The sequence below is a fragment of the Ranitomeya imitator genome, chromosome 10 (assembly GCF_032444005.1).
Source record: "Ranitomeya imitator isolate aRanImi1 chromosome 10, aRanImi1.pri, whole genome shotgun sequence".
NCBI classification, from domain to species: Eukaryota; Metazoa; Chordata; class Amphibia; order Anura; family Dendrobatidae; genus Ranitomeya; species Ranitomeya imitator.
Window position 1 is genome coordinate 63,593,087 of NC_091291.1, and position 17,205 is coordinate 63,610,291.

The window sequence follows — 17,205 nt, forward strand, 5'->3', positions numbered from 1 at the left end:
ATCTTTGAACAAATTATTAAGCATATATTTAAGTACCTGGATACGAATTAAGTGATTAAACAGAGTCAGCATGGGTTTGTAACTAATAAGTCATGTCAGACTAAATTAATTTTCTCCTATGACAGAATCACTGACTGGGTGGATAAGGGAAATGCTGTAGATATACATAGTAACATAGTAACATAGTTAGTAAGGCCGATAAAAGACATTTGTCCATCCAGTTCAGCCTATATTCCATCATAATAAATCCCCAGATCTACGTCCTTCTACAGAACCTAATAATTGTATGATACAATATTGTTCTGCTCCAGGAAGACATCCAGGCCTCTCTTGAACCCCTCGACTGAGTTCGCCATCACCACCTCCTCATGCAAGCAATTCCAGATTCTCACTGCCCTAACAGTAAAGAATCCTCTTCTATGTTGGTGGAAAAACCTTCTCTCCTCCAGACGCAAAGAATGCCCCCTTGTGCCCGTCACCTTCCTTGGTATAAACAGATCCTCAGCAAGATATTTGTATTGTCCCCTTATATACTTATACATGGTTATTAGATCGCCCCTCAGTCGTCTTTTTTCTAGACTAAATAATCCTAATTTCGCTAATCTATCTGGGTATTGTAGTTCTCCCATCCCCTTTATTAATTTTGTTGCCCTCCTTTGTACTCTCTCTAGTTCCATTATATCCTTCCTGAGCGCCGGTGCCCAAAACTGGACACAGTACTCCATGTGCGGTCTAACTAGGGATTTGTACAGAGGCAGTATAATGCTCTCATCATGTGTATCCAGACCTCTTTTAATGCACCCCATGATCCTGTTTGCCTTGGCAGCTGCTGCCTGGCACTGGCTGCTCCAGGTAAGTTTATCATTAACTAGGATCCCCAAGTCCTTCTCCCTGTCAGATTTACCCAGTGGTTTCCCGTTCAGTGTGTAATGGTGATATTGATTCCCTCTTCCCATGTGTATAACCTTACATTTATCATTGTTAAACCTCATCTGCCACCTTTCAGCCCAAGTTTCCAACTTATCCAGATCCATCTGTAGCAGAATACTATCTTCTCTTGTATTAACTGCTTTACATAGTTTTGTATCATCTGCAAATATCGATATTTTACTGTGTAAACCTTCTACCAGATCATTAATGAATATGTTGAAGAGAACAGGTCCCAATACTGACCCCTGCGGTACCCCACTGGTCACAGCGACCCAGTTAGAGACTATACCATTTATAACCACCCTCTGCTTTCTATCACTAAGCCAGTTACTAACCCATTTACACACATTTTCCCCCAGACCAAGCATTCTCATTTTGTGTACCAACCTCTTGTGCGGCACGGTATCAAACGCTTTGGAAAAATCGAGATATACCACGTCCAATGACTCACCGTGGTCCAGTCTATAGCTATATATATATAGTATATCTTGACTTCAGTAAAGCATTTGACAAAGTATCTCACACAATCCTTATTGAAAAAATGACTAAGTATGGAATGGACAAGGCAACTGTTCGGTGGATTCATAACTGGCTTACTTTATCAATGCTTTAGATGAAGGAATTGAGGGTAAACATTACATTTGCTGGTGACACAAAGCTAGGAGGGATAGCTAATACTAGAGAAGAGAGAGGATTAAAAATATATATAAATAAACTTGAGCAGTGGGCAGCAACTAACAGAATAAGAAAAATGCAAAGTGCTACATCTGGGCAATAAAAATGAAAAAAAGCATATACAGAATGGGAGGAATAGGGCTAAGCACATGTGAAAAAGACTTTGGTATACTAATAGATCAATACAACCAAGACACAGAATGAACAATGGACGGCACTAGAGCAGCACAAATCAGTATGGACTGTTATGACCTGGTGGTCAGGACAAAAATGGACCTGGTGGTTAAGAGCACACGGAATGACCTGATAGTTACTGATAATAAAGGACGAGCTCTGGGACGTGGGAACTCTGCTGACCGCAATCCCTAATCCTATCACACACACTAGAAATAGCCGTGGATTGCTCCTAACGCTCCCTATGCAACTCGGCACAGCCTAAGGAACTAGCTAGCCCTGAAGATAGAAAAATAAAGCCTACCTTGCCTCAGAGAAATTCCCCAAAGGAAAAGGCAGCCCCCCACATATAATGACTGTGAGTAAAGATGAAAATACAAACACAGAGATTAAATAGATTTAGCAAAGTGAGGCCCGACTTACTGAACAGACTGAGGATAGGAAAGGTAGCTTTGCGGTCAGCACAAAAACCTACAAAAAGACCACGCAGAGGGCGCAAAAAGACCCTCCGCACCGACTCACGGTGCGGAGGCGCTCCCTCTGCGTCCCAGAGCTTCCAGCAAGCAAGACAACAATAAAAATAGCAAGCTGGACAGAAAAATAGCAAACCAAAGAAAAACAAGCAGTAACTTAGCTTCTGCTGGGAAGACAGGACACAAGAACGATCCAGGAGTGAACTAGACCAATACTGGAACATTGACAGGTGGCATGGAGCAAAGATCTAAGTGGAGTTAAATAGAGCAGCCAGCTAACGAATTAACCTCGTCACCTGTGGAAGGAAACTCAGAAACACCCACCAGAGGAAGTCCATGGACAGAACCAGCCGAAGTACCATTCATGACCACAGGAGGGAGCCCAACAACAGAATTCACAACAATGGACCTTGACTCATTGAAGAACATCCGAAAAAACACACAGGTGGCACGTTTACTCTGGGTATATGGTGCTCTGCACTGATAAGCAATCCACAGAAATTCAGTGAAACAAGAAAAGAACACAGTGCGGCACTCACCCTATTGAAGCTGTGAAATCGTGCTCTTTATTGGAGAAAAATATTTAAAACATCCGTTAGGACATCAGGTCTGCAGGAGGGTGCGGAGGTGGAGTGTGGACGACGGCCGTTTCGCACGGTATGTGCTTCAACGGGTCCAGTTCACCGATTACCATACGTCATTTCCTTATAAAGGGTTTCTGACGTGTGTGAATACAATAACAACAGTGCATATTCACCTACACATGAACTAAGTGAAATTGTGCAATTAATATATATTAATAAACAGTAATCGAATTGCAGTACTGCAACACTAAAAGTTATTTTATACTTGCTTAATTATTATGTAGTAATAACATTTTCATATGTAAATAAACATTTTCAAACATTTTACATTTTTCTTTCAGAAGCATAAAAACCTATTATATTAAAGAAATACCGACATGTCTAATTTATCATTTAAGCCTATTGGCCCTTGCGCGAATTAGTGTTCAGAATCCACCTGGCTTCTTTCTGCAGTAGTAATCTATTTTGATCTCCTCCCTGCGGAGAAAGACTACTGCAGAAAGAAGCCAGGTGGATTCTGAACACTAACGCGCAAGGGCCAATAGGCTTAAATGATAAATTAGACATGTCGGTATTTCTTTAATATAATAGGTTTTTATGCTTCTGAAAGAAAAATGAAAAATGTTTGAAAATGTTTATTTACATATGAAAATGTTATTACTACATAATAATTAAGCAAGTCTAAAATAACTTTTAGTGTTGCAGTACTGCAATTCGATTACTGTTTTTTAATATATATTAATTGCACAATTTCACTTAGTTCATGTGTAGGTGAATATGCACTGTTGTTATTGTATTCACACACGTCGGAAACCCTTTATAAGGAAATGACGTATGGTAATCGGTGAACTGGACCCGTTGAAGCACATACCGTGCAAAACGGCCGTCGTCCACACTCCACCTCCGCACCCTCCTGCAGACCTGATGTCCTAACGGATGTTTTAAATATTTTTCTCCAATAAAGAGCACGATTTCACAGCTTCAATAGGGTGAGTGCCGCACTGTGTTCTTTTCTTGTTTCATACTAATAGATCACAGTCTGAACATGAGTCAATAGTGTGATGCAGCAGCAAAAAGGGCAAATAGAATTCTGGGATGTATTAACAGAAGCATACAGTCTAGATCACGGGAAGTCATTATTGCCCTCTACTCCTCTTTTGTCAGACCTCAACTGGAATACTGTGTCCAGTTGTGGGTACCACATTTTAAAAAAGACATCTACGAACTGGAACAAGTTAAGAGAACAGCAACCAGAATGGTGACTGGTCTGCAAACCATGTCCTATGAGGAACGTTTACAGGACTTGGGAATGCTTAGCTTGCAAAAAAGAAGACCGAGAGGAGACTTAATAGCTGTCTACAAATATCTCAAGGGCTGTCACATTGTAGAAGGATCATTTATCCCCAATCCTCACAGTTTTAAGTGCCATAAAAACGCATTTGTTCAGACTGGCCTAAGGGCTCAACGCATTAACCTAACTATCCCTGTGTGGCCCATTAAAAAAAAACCTTAAACCTTATTCAGGTTCCTCACATCATGTTCCCATATATTTCATGCAGTTAATAGCACTCTGTGTCTGTACTGTTACATACTTCGGCTGTTAACTGGTTCATGCAGCTTTACATGTACACCCGATCCTTACACTATGGCTGGTCCGATCAACGAAAGCAATTGTTACCATCCACCTCTCGTATCTCCTTTTTTCCTATAGAATGTAAGCTTGCGAGCAAGGCCCTCACTCCTATTGGTATCTATTTTGAACTTTGATTTTTGTTATGCTGTAATGTCTATTGTCTGTACAAATCTCCTCTATAATTTGTAAAGCGCTGCACAATATGTTGGCGCTATATAAATAAAATTATTATTATTATCATCTTTAGTCTCATTTGCACAAGGATAGACTAGAAGCAATGGGATGAAATTGAATGAGAGGAGACCATTCTGGATCTAAATGTGCAGCTGGCAACACTGAGATCCATAGACAATATGGAAAGGAGTCTTCTGCTCACTGAGCAGACGCTCAATGGGATAGATGAGGTGGGGGATCGTAGGACGGAGCTGCAGGACAGTGGGGTAGCAAGCTGTGTGACAGAAGGCCGGGTAGAGGGAAGAGTACCAGGGAGGCTAGTCCTGATCTGGCACACCCCAATAAGTTTGCTGAGTTGGCAGATGAGGGGGGTGCCACTACAGGGGTGGCACTGCTGCAGCCAGGCATGTTCTCTGAAAGCCGGAGGAGTGACTGCTCCTGTAAGGAGGGTAATAGGAGAGCAGGGCAGGCCAGACAGGTGCTGGTAGTGGGGGACTCAATTATTAGGGGAACAGATAGGGCAATCTGTCACAAAGACAGGGATCGTCGAACGGTGTGCTGCCTACCTGGCGCTAGAGTCCGGCACATCGCTGATCGGGTGGACAGATTACTGGGAGGGGCTGGGGAGAACCCAGCGGTCATGGTGCACATTGGCACAAATGACAAAGTTAGAGGTATGTGGAAGGTCCTTACAGATGAGTTCAGGGAATTAGGCTGCAAGCTGAAAGCAAGGGCCTCCAACGTTGTATTTTCCGAAATACTGCCTGTGCCACGCAAGAGAGGCATCGGGAGATTAGGGAGGTTAATAAGTGGCTCAAGAATTGGTGTAGGAAGGAGGGGTTTGGGTTCCTGCAGAACTGGGCCGACTTCTCAGTTGGCTACAGGCTCTACGCTAGGGATGGGCTGCACCTCAATGGGGAGGGTGCAGCTGTGTTGGGGGAGAAAATGGCTAGAAGGTTGGAGGAGTGTTTAAACAAGGGAATGGGGGGGTATTCATTTTATCGGAGGGGAAGATAGTGCAGATAGAGACCTGACACAAATAAGGAAGTTGGGGGTGGCTGTGGCATGGGGGGTGGGGTTAGAATGATTAATAATTTAAGAAAGAATTAAATTGTGCAGAGAGATACGTAAAATGTATGTATACTAATGGCAGAAGCCTCACCAACAAAATGGACGAATTAGAACTAATGTTGTTGGAGCATAATTATGACATGGTGGGGATATCTGAAACGTGGCTGGATGAGAGCCATGAATGGGCTGTTAATTTACAGGGTTATAGTATGTTCAGAAATGATCGAATGGATAAGCGAGGGGGAGGGGTGTGTCTATATGTAAAATCAACCTTAAAACCCATCCTGCGTGATAATATAGGTGAATCTAATGAAAATGTAGAATCCCTGTGGGTGGAGATAAGGGGAGGGGGAAAAAATAATAAATTACCGATAGGGGTTTGTTATAAATCTCCAAAAATAATGGAAGCAATGGAGAATATCCTCGTAAAGCAAATAGAAGAAGCTGCGACTCAAGGAGAAGTCATTATTGTGGGGGACTTCAACTACCCTGAAATAGATTGGGGAACAGAAATCTGCAGTTCCAGCAAAGGTAATCGGTTTTTGACAACTATGAGAGACAATTACCTTTCACAACTGGTTCAGGACCCAACAAGAAGGGGGGCACTGCTAGACCTAATATTAACCAACAGGCCAGACCGCATATCAAATATAAGGGTTGGGGGTCACTTGGGGAATAGTGATCAAAAAATAATAAGTTTTCATGTATCCTTTAATAAGATGTGTAGTAGGGGGATTACAAGGACACTAAACTTCAGGAGGGCAAATTTCCAACGGGTGAGAGATGATCTTGGTGCAATTAACTGGGACGATATCCTGAGACACAAAAATACACAAAGTAAATGGGAGACGTTTATTAGCATCCTGGATAGGACCTGTGCACAGTGTATACCGTATGGGAATAAACATACTAGAAATAGGAGGAAACCAATATGGCTAAATAGAGCTGTAAGGGGTGCAAAAAGTGACAAAAAGAAAGCATTTATAGAATTAAAGGAAGTAGGTAGTGAGGAGACATTAAATAAATACAGAAAATTAAATAAATTCTGTAAAAAGCAAATCAAGGCAGCAAAGATTGAGACAGAGAGACTCATTGCCAGAGAGAGTAAAAATAATCCCCAAATATTCTTTAACTACGTAAATAGTAAGAAACTAAAAAATGATAGTGTTGGCCCCCTTAAAAATAGTCTGGGTGAAATGGTGGATGAGGATGAGGAAAAAGCCAATGTGCTAAATGACTTTTTTTCATCAGTATTTACACAAGAAAATCCCATGGCAGACAATATGATCAGTGATAACAAAAAATTTCCATTAAATGTCACCTGCTTAACCCAGCAGGAAGTACGGCGGCGTCTAAAAATCACTAAAATTGACAAATCTCAGGGCCCGGATGGGATACATTCCCGAGTACTGCAGGAACTAAGTACAGTCATTGATGGACCATTATTTTTAATTTTTAAAGACTCCATAATAACAGTGTTTTTTACCACAGGACTGTCGTATAGCAAATGTGGTGCCAATATTCAAAAAGGGGACAAAAACTGAACTCTGTAATTATAGGCCAGTAAGCTTAACCTCTACTGTGGGTAAAATCCTGGAGGGCATTCTAAGGGATGCTATACTGGAGTATCTGAAGAGAAATAACCTCATGACCCAGTATCAGCACGGGTTTACTAGGGACCGTTCATGTCAGACTAATCTGATCAGCTTCTATAAAGAGGTAAGTTCCGGACTGGACCAAGGGAACCCAGTGGACGTAGTGTATATTGACTTTTCAAAAGCCTTTGATACGGTGCCACCCAAAAGGTTGATACATAAAATGAGAATAATGGGGGTAGGGGAAAATATGTGTAAGTGGGTTAAGAGCTGGCTCAGGGATAGGAAACAAAGGGTGGTTATTATGGAGCACACTCGGACTGGGTCGCGGTTAGCAGTGGGGTACCACAGGGGTCAGTATTGGGCCTTCTTCTTTTTAACATATTTATTAATAACCTTGTAGGGGGCATTCAGAGTAGAATTTCCATATTTGCAGATGACACTAAACTCTGCAGGGTAATCAATACAAAGGAGGACAATTTTATATTACAGGATGATTTATGTAAACTAGAAGCTTGGGCTGATAAATGGCAAATGAGCTTTAATGGGGATAAATGTACGTAAGGTCATGTGCTTGGGTAGAAGTAATAAGATGTATAATTACCGTATATACTCGAGTATAAGCCGACCCGAGTATAAGCCGACCCCCCTAATTTTGCCACAAAAAACTGGGAAAACTTATTGACTCGAGTATAAGCCTAGGGTGGAAATGCAGCATTTACCGGTGAATTTCAAAAATAAAAATAGATCATTATTTCCCCATAGCTGTGCCATATAGTGCTCTGCACCGTTCATATTTCCCCATAGGTGTGAACCATATAGTGCTCTGCACCGTTCATTGTGCCCCCTAGCTGTGCCATATACGGTGCTCTGCACCGTTCATTGTGCCCCATAGCTGTGCCATATACGGTGCTCTGCACCGTTCACTGTGCCCCATAGCTGTGCTGTGCCATATACGGTGCTCTGCACCGTTCACTGTGCCCCATAGCTGTGCCATATACGGTGCTCTGCACCGTTCACTGTGCCCCATAGCTGTGCTGTGCCATATACGGTGCTCTGCACCGTTCACTGTGCCCCATACATAGCTGTGCTGTGCCATATACGGTGCCCCGCACCGTTCACTGTGCCCCATAGCTGTGCTGTGCCATATACGGTGCTCTGCACCGTTCACTGTGCCCCATAGCTGTGCTGTGCCATATACGGTGCTCTGCACCGTTCACTGTGCCCCATAGCTGTGCTGTGCCATATACGGTGCTCTGCACCGTTCACTGTGCCCCATAGATGTGCTGTGCCATATACGGTGCTCTGCACCGTTCACTGTGCCCCATAGCTGTGCTGTGCCATATACGGTGCTCTGCACCGTTCACTGTACCCCATAGCTGTGCTGTGCCATATACGGTGCTCTGCACCGTTCACTGTGCCCCATAGATGTTCCACATAAATTTGTGCCGCCGCTGCCGCAATAAAGAAAAAAAACCACATACTCACCTCCCTTGATTGCAGCTCCCGGCGTCTCGTTCCGGCGCCTCCATCTTCCCGGCGTCTCTGCTCTGACTGATCAGGCAGAGGGCGCCGCGCACACTATATGCGTCATCGCGCCCTCTGCCTGAACAGTCAGAGAGCAGAGACGCCGGGAAGATGGAGGCGCCGGCCGGGAAGATGGATCGGCGCCCGGCGGCTGGAACGAGGACAGGTGAATATAACATACTCACCTAGTCCTGGCGATCCTCGCGCTGTCCCCTCCTGTCTTCGGTGCCGCAGCTTCTTTCTCTATCAGCGGTCACCGGCACCGCTGATTAGAGAAATGAATAGGCGGCTCCACCCCTATGGGAGGTGGAGCCGCTTATTCATTTCTGTAATGAGCGGTCCCACGTGACCGCTGAAGAGAGGAAGAAACTGCAGCGCCGAAGCCCGTGGGACGGCAGGGACAGCGCGAGGATCGCTGGGACTAGGTAAGTATACCTCAGCGCCCTCACCCCCTCACCCGCCGACCCCACCGCTACCGTGACTCGAGTATAAGCCGAGGGGGGCACTTTCAGCCCAAAAATTTGGGCTGAAAATCTCGGCTTATACTCGAGTATATACGGTATGTGCTTAATTCTAAAACTCTGGGCAAAACAGTCAATGAAAAAGACCTGGGTGTATGGGTGGATGACAAATTCATATTCAGTGGCCAGTGTCAGGCAGCTGCTACAAAGGCAAATAAAATAATGGGATGCATTAAAAGAGGCATAGATGCACATGAGGAGAACATAATTTTACCTTTATACAAGTCACTAGTTCGACCACTCTTAGAATACTGTGCACAGTTCTGGTCTTCGGTGTATAAGAAAGACATAGCTGAACTAGAGCGGGTGCAGAGAAGAGTGACCAGGGTTATTAGAGGACTGGGGGGTCTGCAATACCAAGATAGGTTATTACACTTGGGGCTATTGAGTTTGGAAAAATGAAGACTAAGGGGTGATCTTATTTTAATGTGTAAATATATGAGGGACAGTACAAAGATCTTTCTGATGATCTTTTTAATCTTAGACCTGAGACAGGGACAAGGGGGCATCCTCTGCATCTGTAGGAAAGAAGGTTTAAGCATAATAGACGCGGGTTCTTTACTGTAAGAGCAGTGAGACTATGGAACTCTCTGCCGTATGATGTTGTAATGAGTGATTCATTACTTAAATTTAAGAGGGGACTGGATACCTTTCTGGAAAAGTATAATGTTACAGGGTATATATACTAGCAGGGCCGGACTGGCCATTTGGCAATTCTGGCAAATGCCAGAAGGGCCTGTCTGGTTGTGGGCTGCCTTGTCTGCAATGTAGTTAACAAAATCAGGGCTCTCAAGACGGCCATACTGTTAAGAGTTGTGATGGAGCACAAAGTTGCTGACTCCATCACTTGCCCTAGCAGGCCACGGGTATCATATGTATATTGGTCTTGTAGTAAATTTTACTTACCTCCATCCAGGGAAATATTAGTAATATATTCCATCTGGTGCTTGGGGATGGGGACAACATGAGCCTGTGTGATTTCACATGCCAGGGCTTAATTTCAGCCCCAGTCCGTACCTGTATACTAGATTCCTTGGTAGGGTGTTGATCCAGGGAACTAGTCTAATTGCCGTATGTGGAGTCGAGAAGGAATTTTTTTCCCCAAAGTGGAGCTTACTATTTGCCACATGGGTTTTTTGCCTTCCTCTGGATAATCATGTTAGGGCATGTTAGGTTAGGCTATGGGTTGAACTAGATGGACTTAGTCTTTCTTCAACCTTAATAACTATGTTACTATATAGGAGATACAGATTAGATATTAGAAAAAACTTTTTGACAGTAGGGGTGATCAGTGAGTGGAACAGGCTGCCACAAGAGGTGGTGAGTTCTCCTTCAATGGAAGTCTTCAAACAGAAGCTGGACAGACACCTGTCTGGGATGATTTAGTGAATCCTGCTTTGAGCAGGGGGTTGGACCAGATGACCCAAGAGGTCCCTTCCAACTCTAGCATTTTATGATTCTATTATTTAAGTCACATGCTGTCCATTTCCTAGTGATCCTCCTTGAGATGTTCTACTCCTTCATTGGAGTCCAGCTGTGTTTAATTAAACTGATAGGACTTGATTTATAAGGCGCACACCTATCTATATAAGACGTCACAGCTCACAGTGCATGTCAGACCAAATGAGAATCATGAGGTCAAATAAACTGGTCAAGGACCTCAGAGACAGAATTGTGGCAAGGCACAGATCTAGCCAAGGTTACAACAGAATTTCTGCAGTACTCAAGGTTCCTAAGAGCTTAGTGGCCTCCATAATCCTTAAATGGAATTAGTTTGGGACCACCTGAAGTCTTCCTAGACCTGGTCGTCCAGCCAAACTGAGTAATCGTGGGAGAAAAGCCTTAGTGTGAGAGGTAAAGAAGAACCCCAAGATCACTGTGGCTGAGCTCCAGAGATGCAGTAGGGAGATGGGAGTAAGTTCCACAACGTCATTTTTTACTGCAGCCCTCCACCAGTCAGGCCTTTATGGCAGAGTAGCTTGACGGAAGCATCTCCTTAGTGCAAGACATAGGAAAGCCTGCAAAGAGTTTGCTAAAATACATGAAGGACTCCCAGACTATGAGAAATAGGATTCTCTGGTCTGATGAGATGATGATAGACCTTTTTGGTGATAATTCTGAGTGTTATGTGTCGAGAAAACCAGACACTGTTCATCACCTGCCCAATATAATCCCAACAGTGAAACATGGTGGTGGCACCATCATGTTATGGGGGTATTTTTCAGCTGCAGGGACAGTACAACTGGTTGTCATTGAAAGAAACATGAAAGCGGCCAAGTACAGAGATATTCTGGATGAAAACCTCTTCCAGAGTGCTCCGGACCTCAGACAAGACAAGACAATGACCCTACGCACACAGCTAAAATAACAAAGTAGTGGCTTCAGAACAAATCTGTGACCATTCTTGACTGGCTCAGCCAGAGCCCTAACCTAAACTCAATTGAGCATCTCTGGAGAGATCTGAAAATGGTCACCCACCAAAGTTCACCATCCAACCTGACGGACCTGGAGAGGATATGCAAGGAAGAATGGCAGATGATCCCCAAATCCAGGTGTGAAAACTCGTTGCATCACTCCCAAGAAGACTCATGGCTGTAGTAACTCAAAAGGGGGCTTCTACCCAATACAGTGCAAAGGGTCTGAATACTTATGACCGTATGATACTTCAGTTTTTCTTTTTTCATAAATTTGCAAAAATTGCTAAATTTCTTGGGGCTTTATCAGTCAAGAAGGGGTGCAAAGTGTACATTAATGAGAAAAAAAAGAACTTTTTTGAATTTACCAAATGGCTTCAATGAAACAGAGTGAAAAAAGTAACGGGGTCTGAATACTTTCCGTATCCACTGTATATATATTCTTTAAATTACGTTGAACAGTATTAATAACCATTTATAAGAGATATAAAAGTACTACAGATCAGTGGGCATTGAGAGAGTGTAATCGTTGCTCAGGTTTTCCCAAGCACTCTCAGGTGACCTCCGAGTATTTGTGACTGCTCGGAGATAGTTTTCATTGCGAAAGCTGAATGATTTATAGCTACTAGGCTGCTTGATTACATGTGGGGATTCCCTAGCAACCAGGCAACCCCCACATGTACTCAGCCTGGATAGTAGCTGTAAATCATTCAGCTGCCGGGATGAAAACTGAATTTCGGAGCAGTCATAAATACTCGGAGGTCACCCGAGTGTGCTAGGGAAAACCCGAGCAATGAGTACACTCGCTCATCACTAATCTTAACTTAAAATAACATTTTTTTTCTTTTCCAGATTTGACAGATTATTTAGTTCTACTGGACCACAAGTGAAAGCAGTAACGCCACCTCCAACTCCATCCATAGGACTTAACCGATCCCAGTCTTCTGCTGCTATGTTTTCTGCTGGTGGAAAAAGTGTTATACGAAATCAGTCTATTAATTTTTATACACCGAATACCTCAGAGTAAGTAAAAATGTTGATTAATCATAAAACATTACTGTTACATAACACTGTCATTTACACCAATGTTAAAATACTTATTCAAATGTGCATCAATTCATGAATATGTTGTATCTGTGAACTCTGACATTGTCTGTTGGTTAGGTGATCCTATTGGCGTCATTATTTGAAATGCTACATATTTAAGACAGCAATTTATCTCTGACTCTGTACTCGTGTGGTATATCCTGATGAAGAAGTCACTTAGGCAGGTTAAATCCACAATAGCTTGTTCATTTATCTACAGCATGGTCACTTGCTGAACCGTGGATCTGCTGCACCTAATAACTTTATATGCTTCATTAAAAGCTCAATATGATGAGTAGCATTTGATTATATCAATTCATTTTGTGTTGGATAAGACCCTATTTGCGCTGGTCTCTCCAGCAGTATTCCTTGGCTTTTTAAGATCATGCCACAGCATCTCAAGTGGATTAAGGTCAGGACTTTGACTTGGCCACTCCAAAGTCTTAATTTTGTTTTTCTTAAGCCATTCAGAGGTAGACTTGCTGGTGTATTTTTAATCATTGTCCTGCTGCATAACCAAGTGTTCTTCAGCTTGAGATCACTGACAGATGAACGGACATTCTCCTTCAGGATTTTTTGGTAGACAGCAGAATTCATGGTTACATTTACCACAGCAAGTCATCCAGGCCCTGAACCAGCAAAACAGCCCTAGACCATCACACTACCACCACCACCACCATTTTTTACTGTTGGTATGATGTTCCTTTTCTAAAATGCTGTGTTATTTCTATGCCAGATGTAATGGGACGTACACCTTCCAAAAAGTTAAACTTTTGTCTTTTCAGTCAACAGAGTATTCTCCCAAAAGTCATGTGATCATAACGAAGTTTTCTGGCAAAACTGAGACAAGCTTTTATGTTCTTATTGCTCAGCAGTGGTTTTTGTCTTGAAACTCTGCAGGCCATTTTTGCCCATTCTCTTTCATATAGTGGAGTCATGAACACTGACCTTAACTGAGGCCTGCAGTGGTTTGGATGGTATTGTGGGTCTTCTATTCCCTCTTGGATGATTTGTCACTGCGTTCTTGGGATAATTTGATCGGCCAGCCGACCACTTCAGGGAAGGTTCACCACTGTTTCATGTTTTTGCCATTTGTGGATAATGGCTATCACTATGGTTCACTGTTGTCCCAAAGCTTTAGAAATGGCTTTATAGCCTTTTTCAGACTGATACATTTGAATTACTTTTTTTCCTCATATGTTCCAGAATTTTGAGGATCTTTTGGTCTACTTCACTTTGTCAGGCAGATCCTATTTAATTGATTTCTTGATTGAAAACAAGTGTGGCAGTAATCAGGCCTGGGTGTGGCAAGGGAATTTGAACTCCGCTTCCCAAAGATGTCATAAATCAGTTAATATATGTTTTAAAGGGGGGACTCAATCACTTTTTCACAGAGGGCCCTATAGGTTTTAATTTATTTTTCCCTTAATAGTAAAGTTCTAAAATTAAAAGCTGCGTTTTGTGTTTACTTGTGCTATCTTTGCCTAATATTTAAATTTGTATAAAAAAAGGTTTTGTGTTTGCCGCCATTTTCCGAGACCCATAGCGTTTTCATTTTTGGGGGTATGGGGCAGTGTAAGAGCTTTTTTTGCCCCTTCAGCTGACATTTTTATTGCTATCACATTGGCGTAGATACAATGATTTGATCGCCTGTCTCCAACTGCAGGCAATCTACACTCAACACCCAGGGGGTCATCGCCACCCCCATTTCCTACATCAGAGATCCCTGCTATTAGCATGTCAAGCTTGATCTGCAAAGCGCAGCAGAAGAAAGGACACCACTTGGCAATGCGATACCTGCCTCAAAAAGCCTGGCTTGTGCATAAAAGACTTTCAGGCTATGTGCACACGTTCATGATTTCTCGCAGAATATTCCTTAGAAAAACCTGAAATTTTCCGCAAGAAATCTGCATGCGTTTTTGATGCGTTTTTTTCCGGACATTTTCCAATGCATTTTGTAGTGGGAAATCCGCAAAAAAAAAAACGCAAAATTAATGAACATGCTGCGTTTTTTACCGCGATGCGTTTTTTTTCGCGGAAAAAAAACATCATGTGCACAAAACATGCGGAATTAATTCTAAATGATGGGATGCTTATTGTATGCGGGTTTTTTTGCGATTTTATAGCGTTTTTATCAGGAAAAAAAACGCAAAAAAACAGCAACGTGTGCACACAGCCTCAATCTGTATCATTCATCCATGGATTACTAAATTTGTCTGATTTTCTCTACTTTATTGCGCTATTTGATGCACCCTGCACAACTCACATATGCCAACCTGATGCACTCTACACTACTCACATATGCTAACCTGATGTAATTTGCATATGCCAACCTGATGCACTCTATACTACTCACATATGCCAACCTGATGTACTTACATAGAATCATACAGTAGAATGTTAGAGTTGGAAGGGACCTCCTGGGTCATCCGGTCCAACCCCTTCCTCAAAGCAGGATTCACTAATTCATCCCAGACAGATGTCTGTCCAGCATCTCTTTGAAGACTTCCATTGAAGGAGAACTCACCACTAGGGTTGAGCGACTTTTACTTTTTTAGGGTCGAGTCGGGTTTCACGAAACCCGACTATCTCTAAAGTCGAGTCTCTCTCTCTCTCTCCCCCTCTCTCTCTCTCTCTCTCTCTCCCCCTCTCCCCCCTCCGTCCCTGAACAGAAAAGCTGGTGTTACACATTTCAAATCGCTACAGCGCACAAGCGACAAGATGACGATAGGCGTCCACGCCCCTAAGACCTATGTCATCACTCTGCCCACGCTCCTTCATTGGCTGAAAAAATGGCGCCAAGCGCGTCATACGAAGCGCGACTTTGGCGCGAAAGTCGCGTACCGCATGGCCGACCCCACACAGGGATCGGGTCGGGTTTCATGAAACCCGACTTTGCCAAAAGTCGGCGACTTTGGAAAATGAACGATCCGTTTCGCTCAACCCTACTCACCACCTCTCGTGGCAGCCTGTTCCACTCATTGGTCACCCTGTTCCACTCATTGATCACCCTAACTGTCAAAAAGTTTTTTCTTATATCTAATGTGTCCCTTCCCATTTAGTTTCATCCCATTACTTCTAGTCTTTCCTTGTTAAAATGAGAATAAAGATTATCCTTCTACAATGTGACAGCCCTTGAGATATTTGTAGACCGCTATTAAGTCTCCTCTGTCTTCTTTTTTGCAAGCTAAGCATTCCCAAATCCTGTAAACGTTCCTCATGGGACATGGTTTGCAGACCAGTCACCATTCTGGTCGCTCTTCTCTGAACTTGCTCCAGTTTGTTGATGTCTTTACAATGTGGTGCCCAAAACTGGACACAGTATTCCAGATGAGGTCTGATCAAAGAGTAGAGGGCAATAATGACTTCACATGATCTAGACTGTATGCTTCTGTTAATACATCCCTTAATTGTATTTGTCCTTTTTGCTGCTGCATCACATTGTTAACTCATGTTCAGTCTGTGATCTATTAGTATACCCAAGTCTTTTTCACATGTGCTGTTGCTTAGCGCTATTCCTCCCATTCTGTATGCTTTTCTCATTTTTATTGCCCAGATGTAGTACTTTGCATTTTTCCCTGTTAAAAATCATTCTGGTAGTTGCTGCCCACTGCTCCAGTTTATTTAAATCTTTTTAAATCCTCTCTCTCTCTTCTTTAGTATTAGCTATCCCTCCTAGCTTTGTGTCATCAGCAAATTTAATCAGTTTACCCTCAATTCCTTCATCTAAATCATGAATAAAGATGTGGAACAATACAGGGCCCAGGACAGAGGCCTGTGGTACCCAACTTGATACATTCTTCCAACTGGATGTGCAGCCATTTACGACCACTCCGTGGGTCCGATCACTAAGCCAGATATAAATATACCGAACAGTTGCCTTGTCCATTCCATACTTAGTCATTTTTTCAATAAGGATTGTGTGAGATACTTTGTCAAATGCTTTACTGAAGTCAAGATATACTATATCTACAGCATTTCCCTTATCCACCCAGTCAGTGATTCTGTCATAGGAGGAAATTAAGTTAGTCTGACATGACTTATTAGTTACAAACCCATGCTGACTCTGTTTAATCACTTAATTCGTATCCAGGTACTTAAATATATGTTTAATAATTTGTTCAAAGATCTTTCCTGGTATAGACGTCCGACTCACCGGCCTATAGTTCCCTGGGTCCACTTTCTTCCCCTTTTTGAATATAGGAACAACATTTGCTCTTCTCCAGTCTTCTGGGACTTCTCATTTTCTCCAAGAATTTTAAAAGATTATGGAGAGTGGTTCAAAAATTTAATCTATCTCCTTCAGTATTCTGGGGTGTAATTCATCTGGACCCGGAGACTTGAATTC

The 17,205-nt window shown here is 42.7% G+C and overlaps 1 protein-coding gene across 3 annotated transcripts in view; it reads left to right on the top strand.

Moving 5' to 3' along the window:
* The window catches only part of LOC138651327 (C-Jun-amino-terminal kinase-interacting protein 4-like), an 834,119-nt gene that overhangs the window by 625,701 nt on the left and 191,213 nt on the right, over positions 1-17,205 (top strand). For all 3 annotated transcript variants that reach the window (XM_069741428.1, XM_069741429.1, XM_069741430.1), the window contains one exon: positions 12,624-12,794. In XM_069741428.1, coding sequence (XP_069597529.1) covers positions 12,624-12,794 — 171 coding nt within the window. The remainder of the gene's footprint in view (positions 1-12,623; positions 12,795-17,205) is intronic.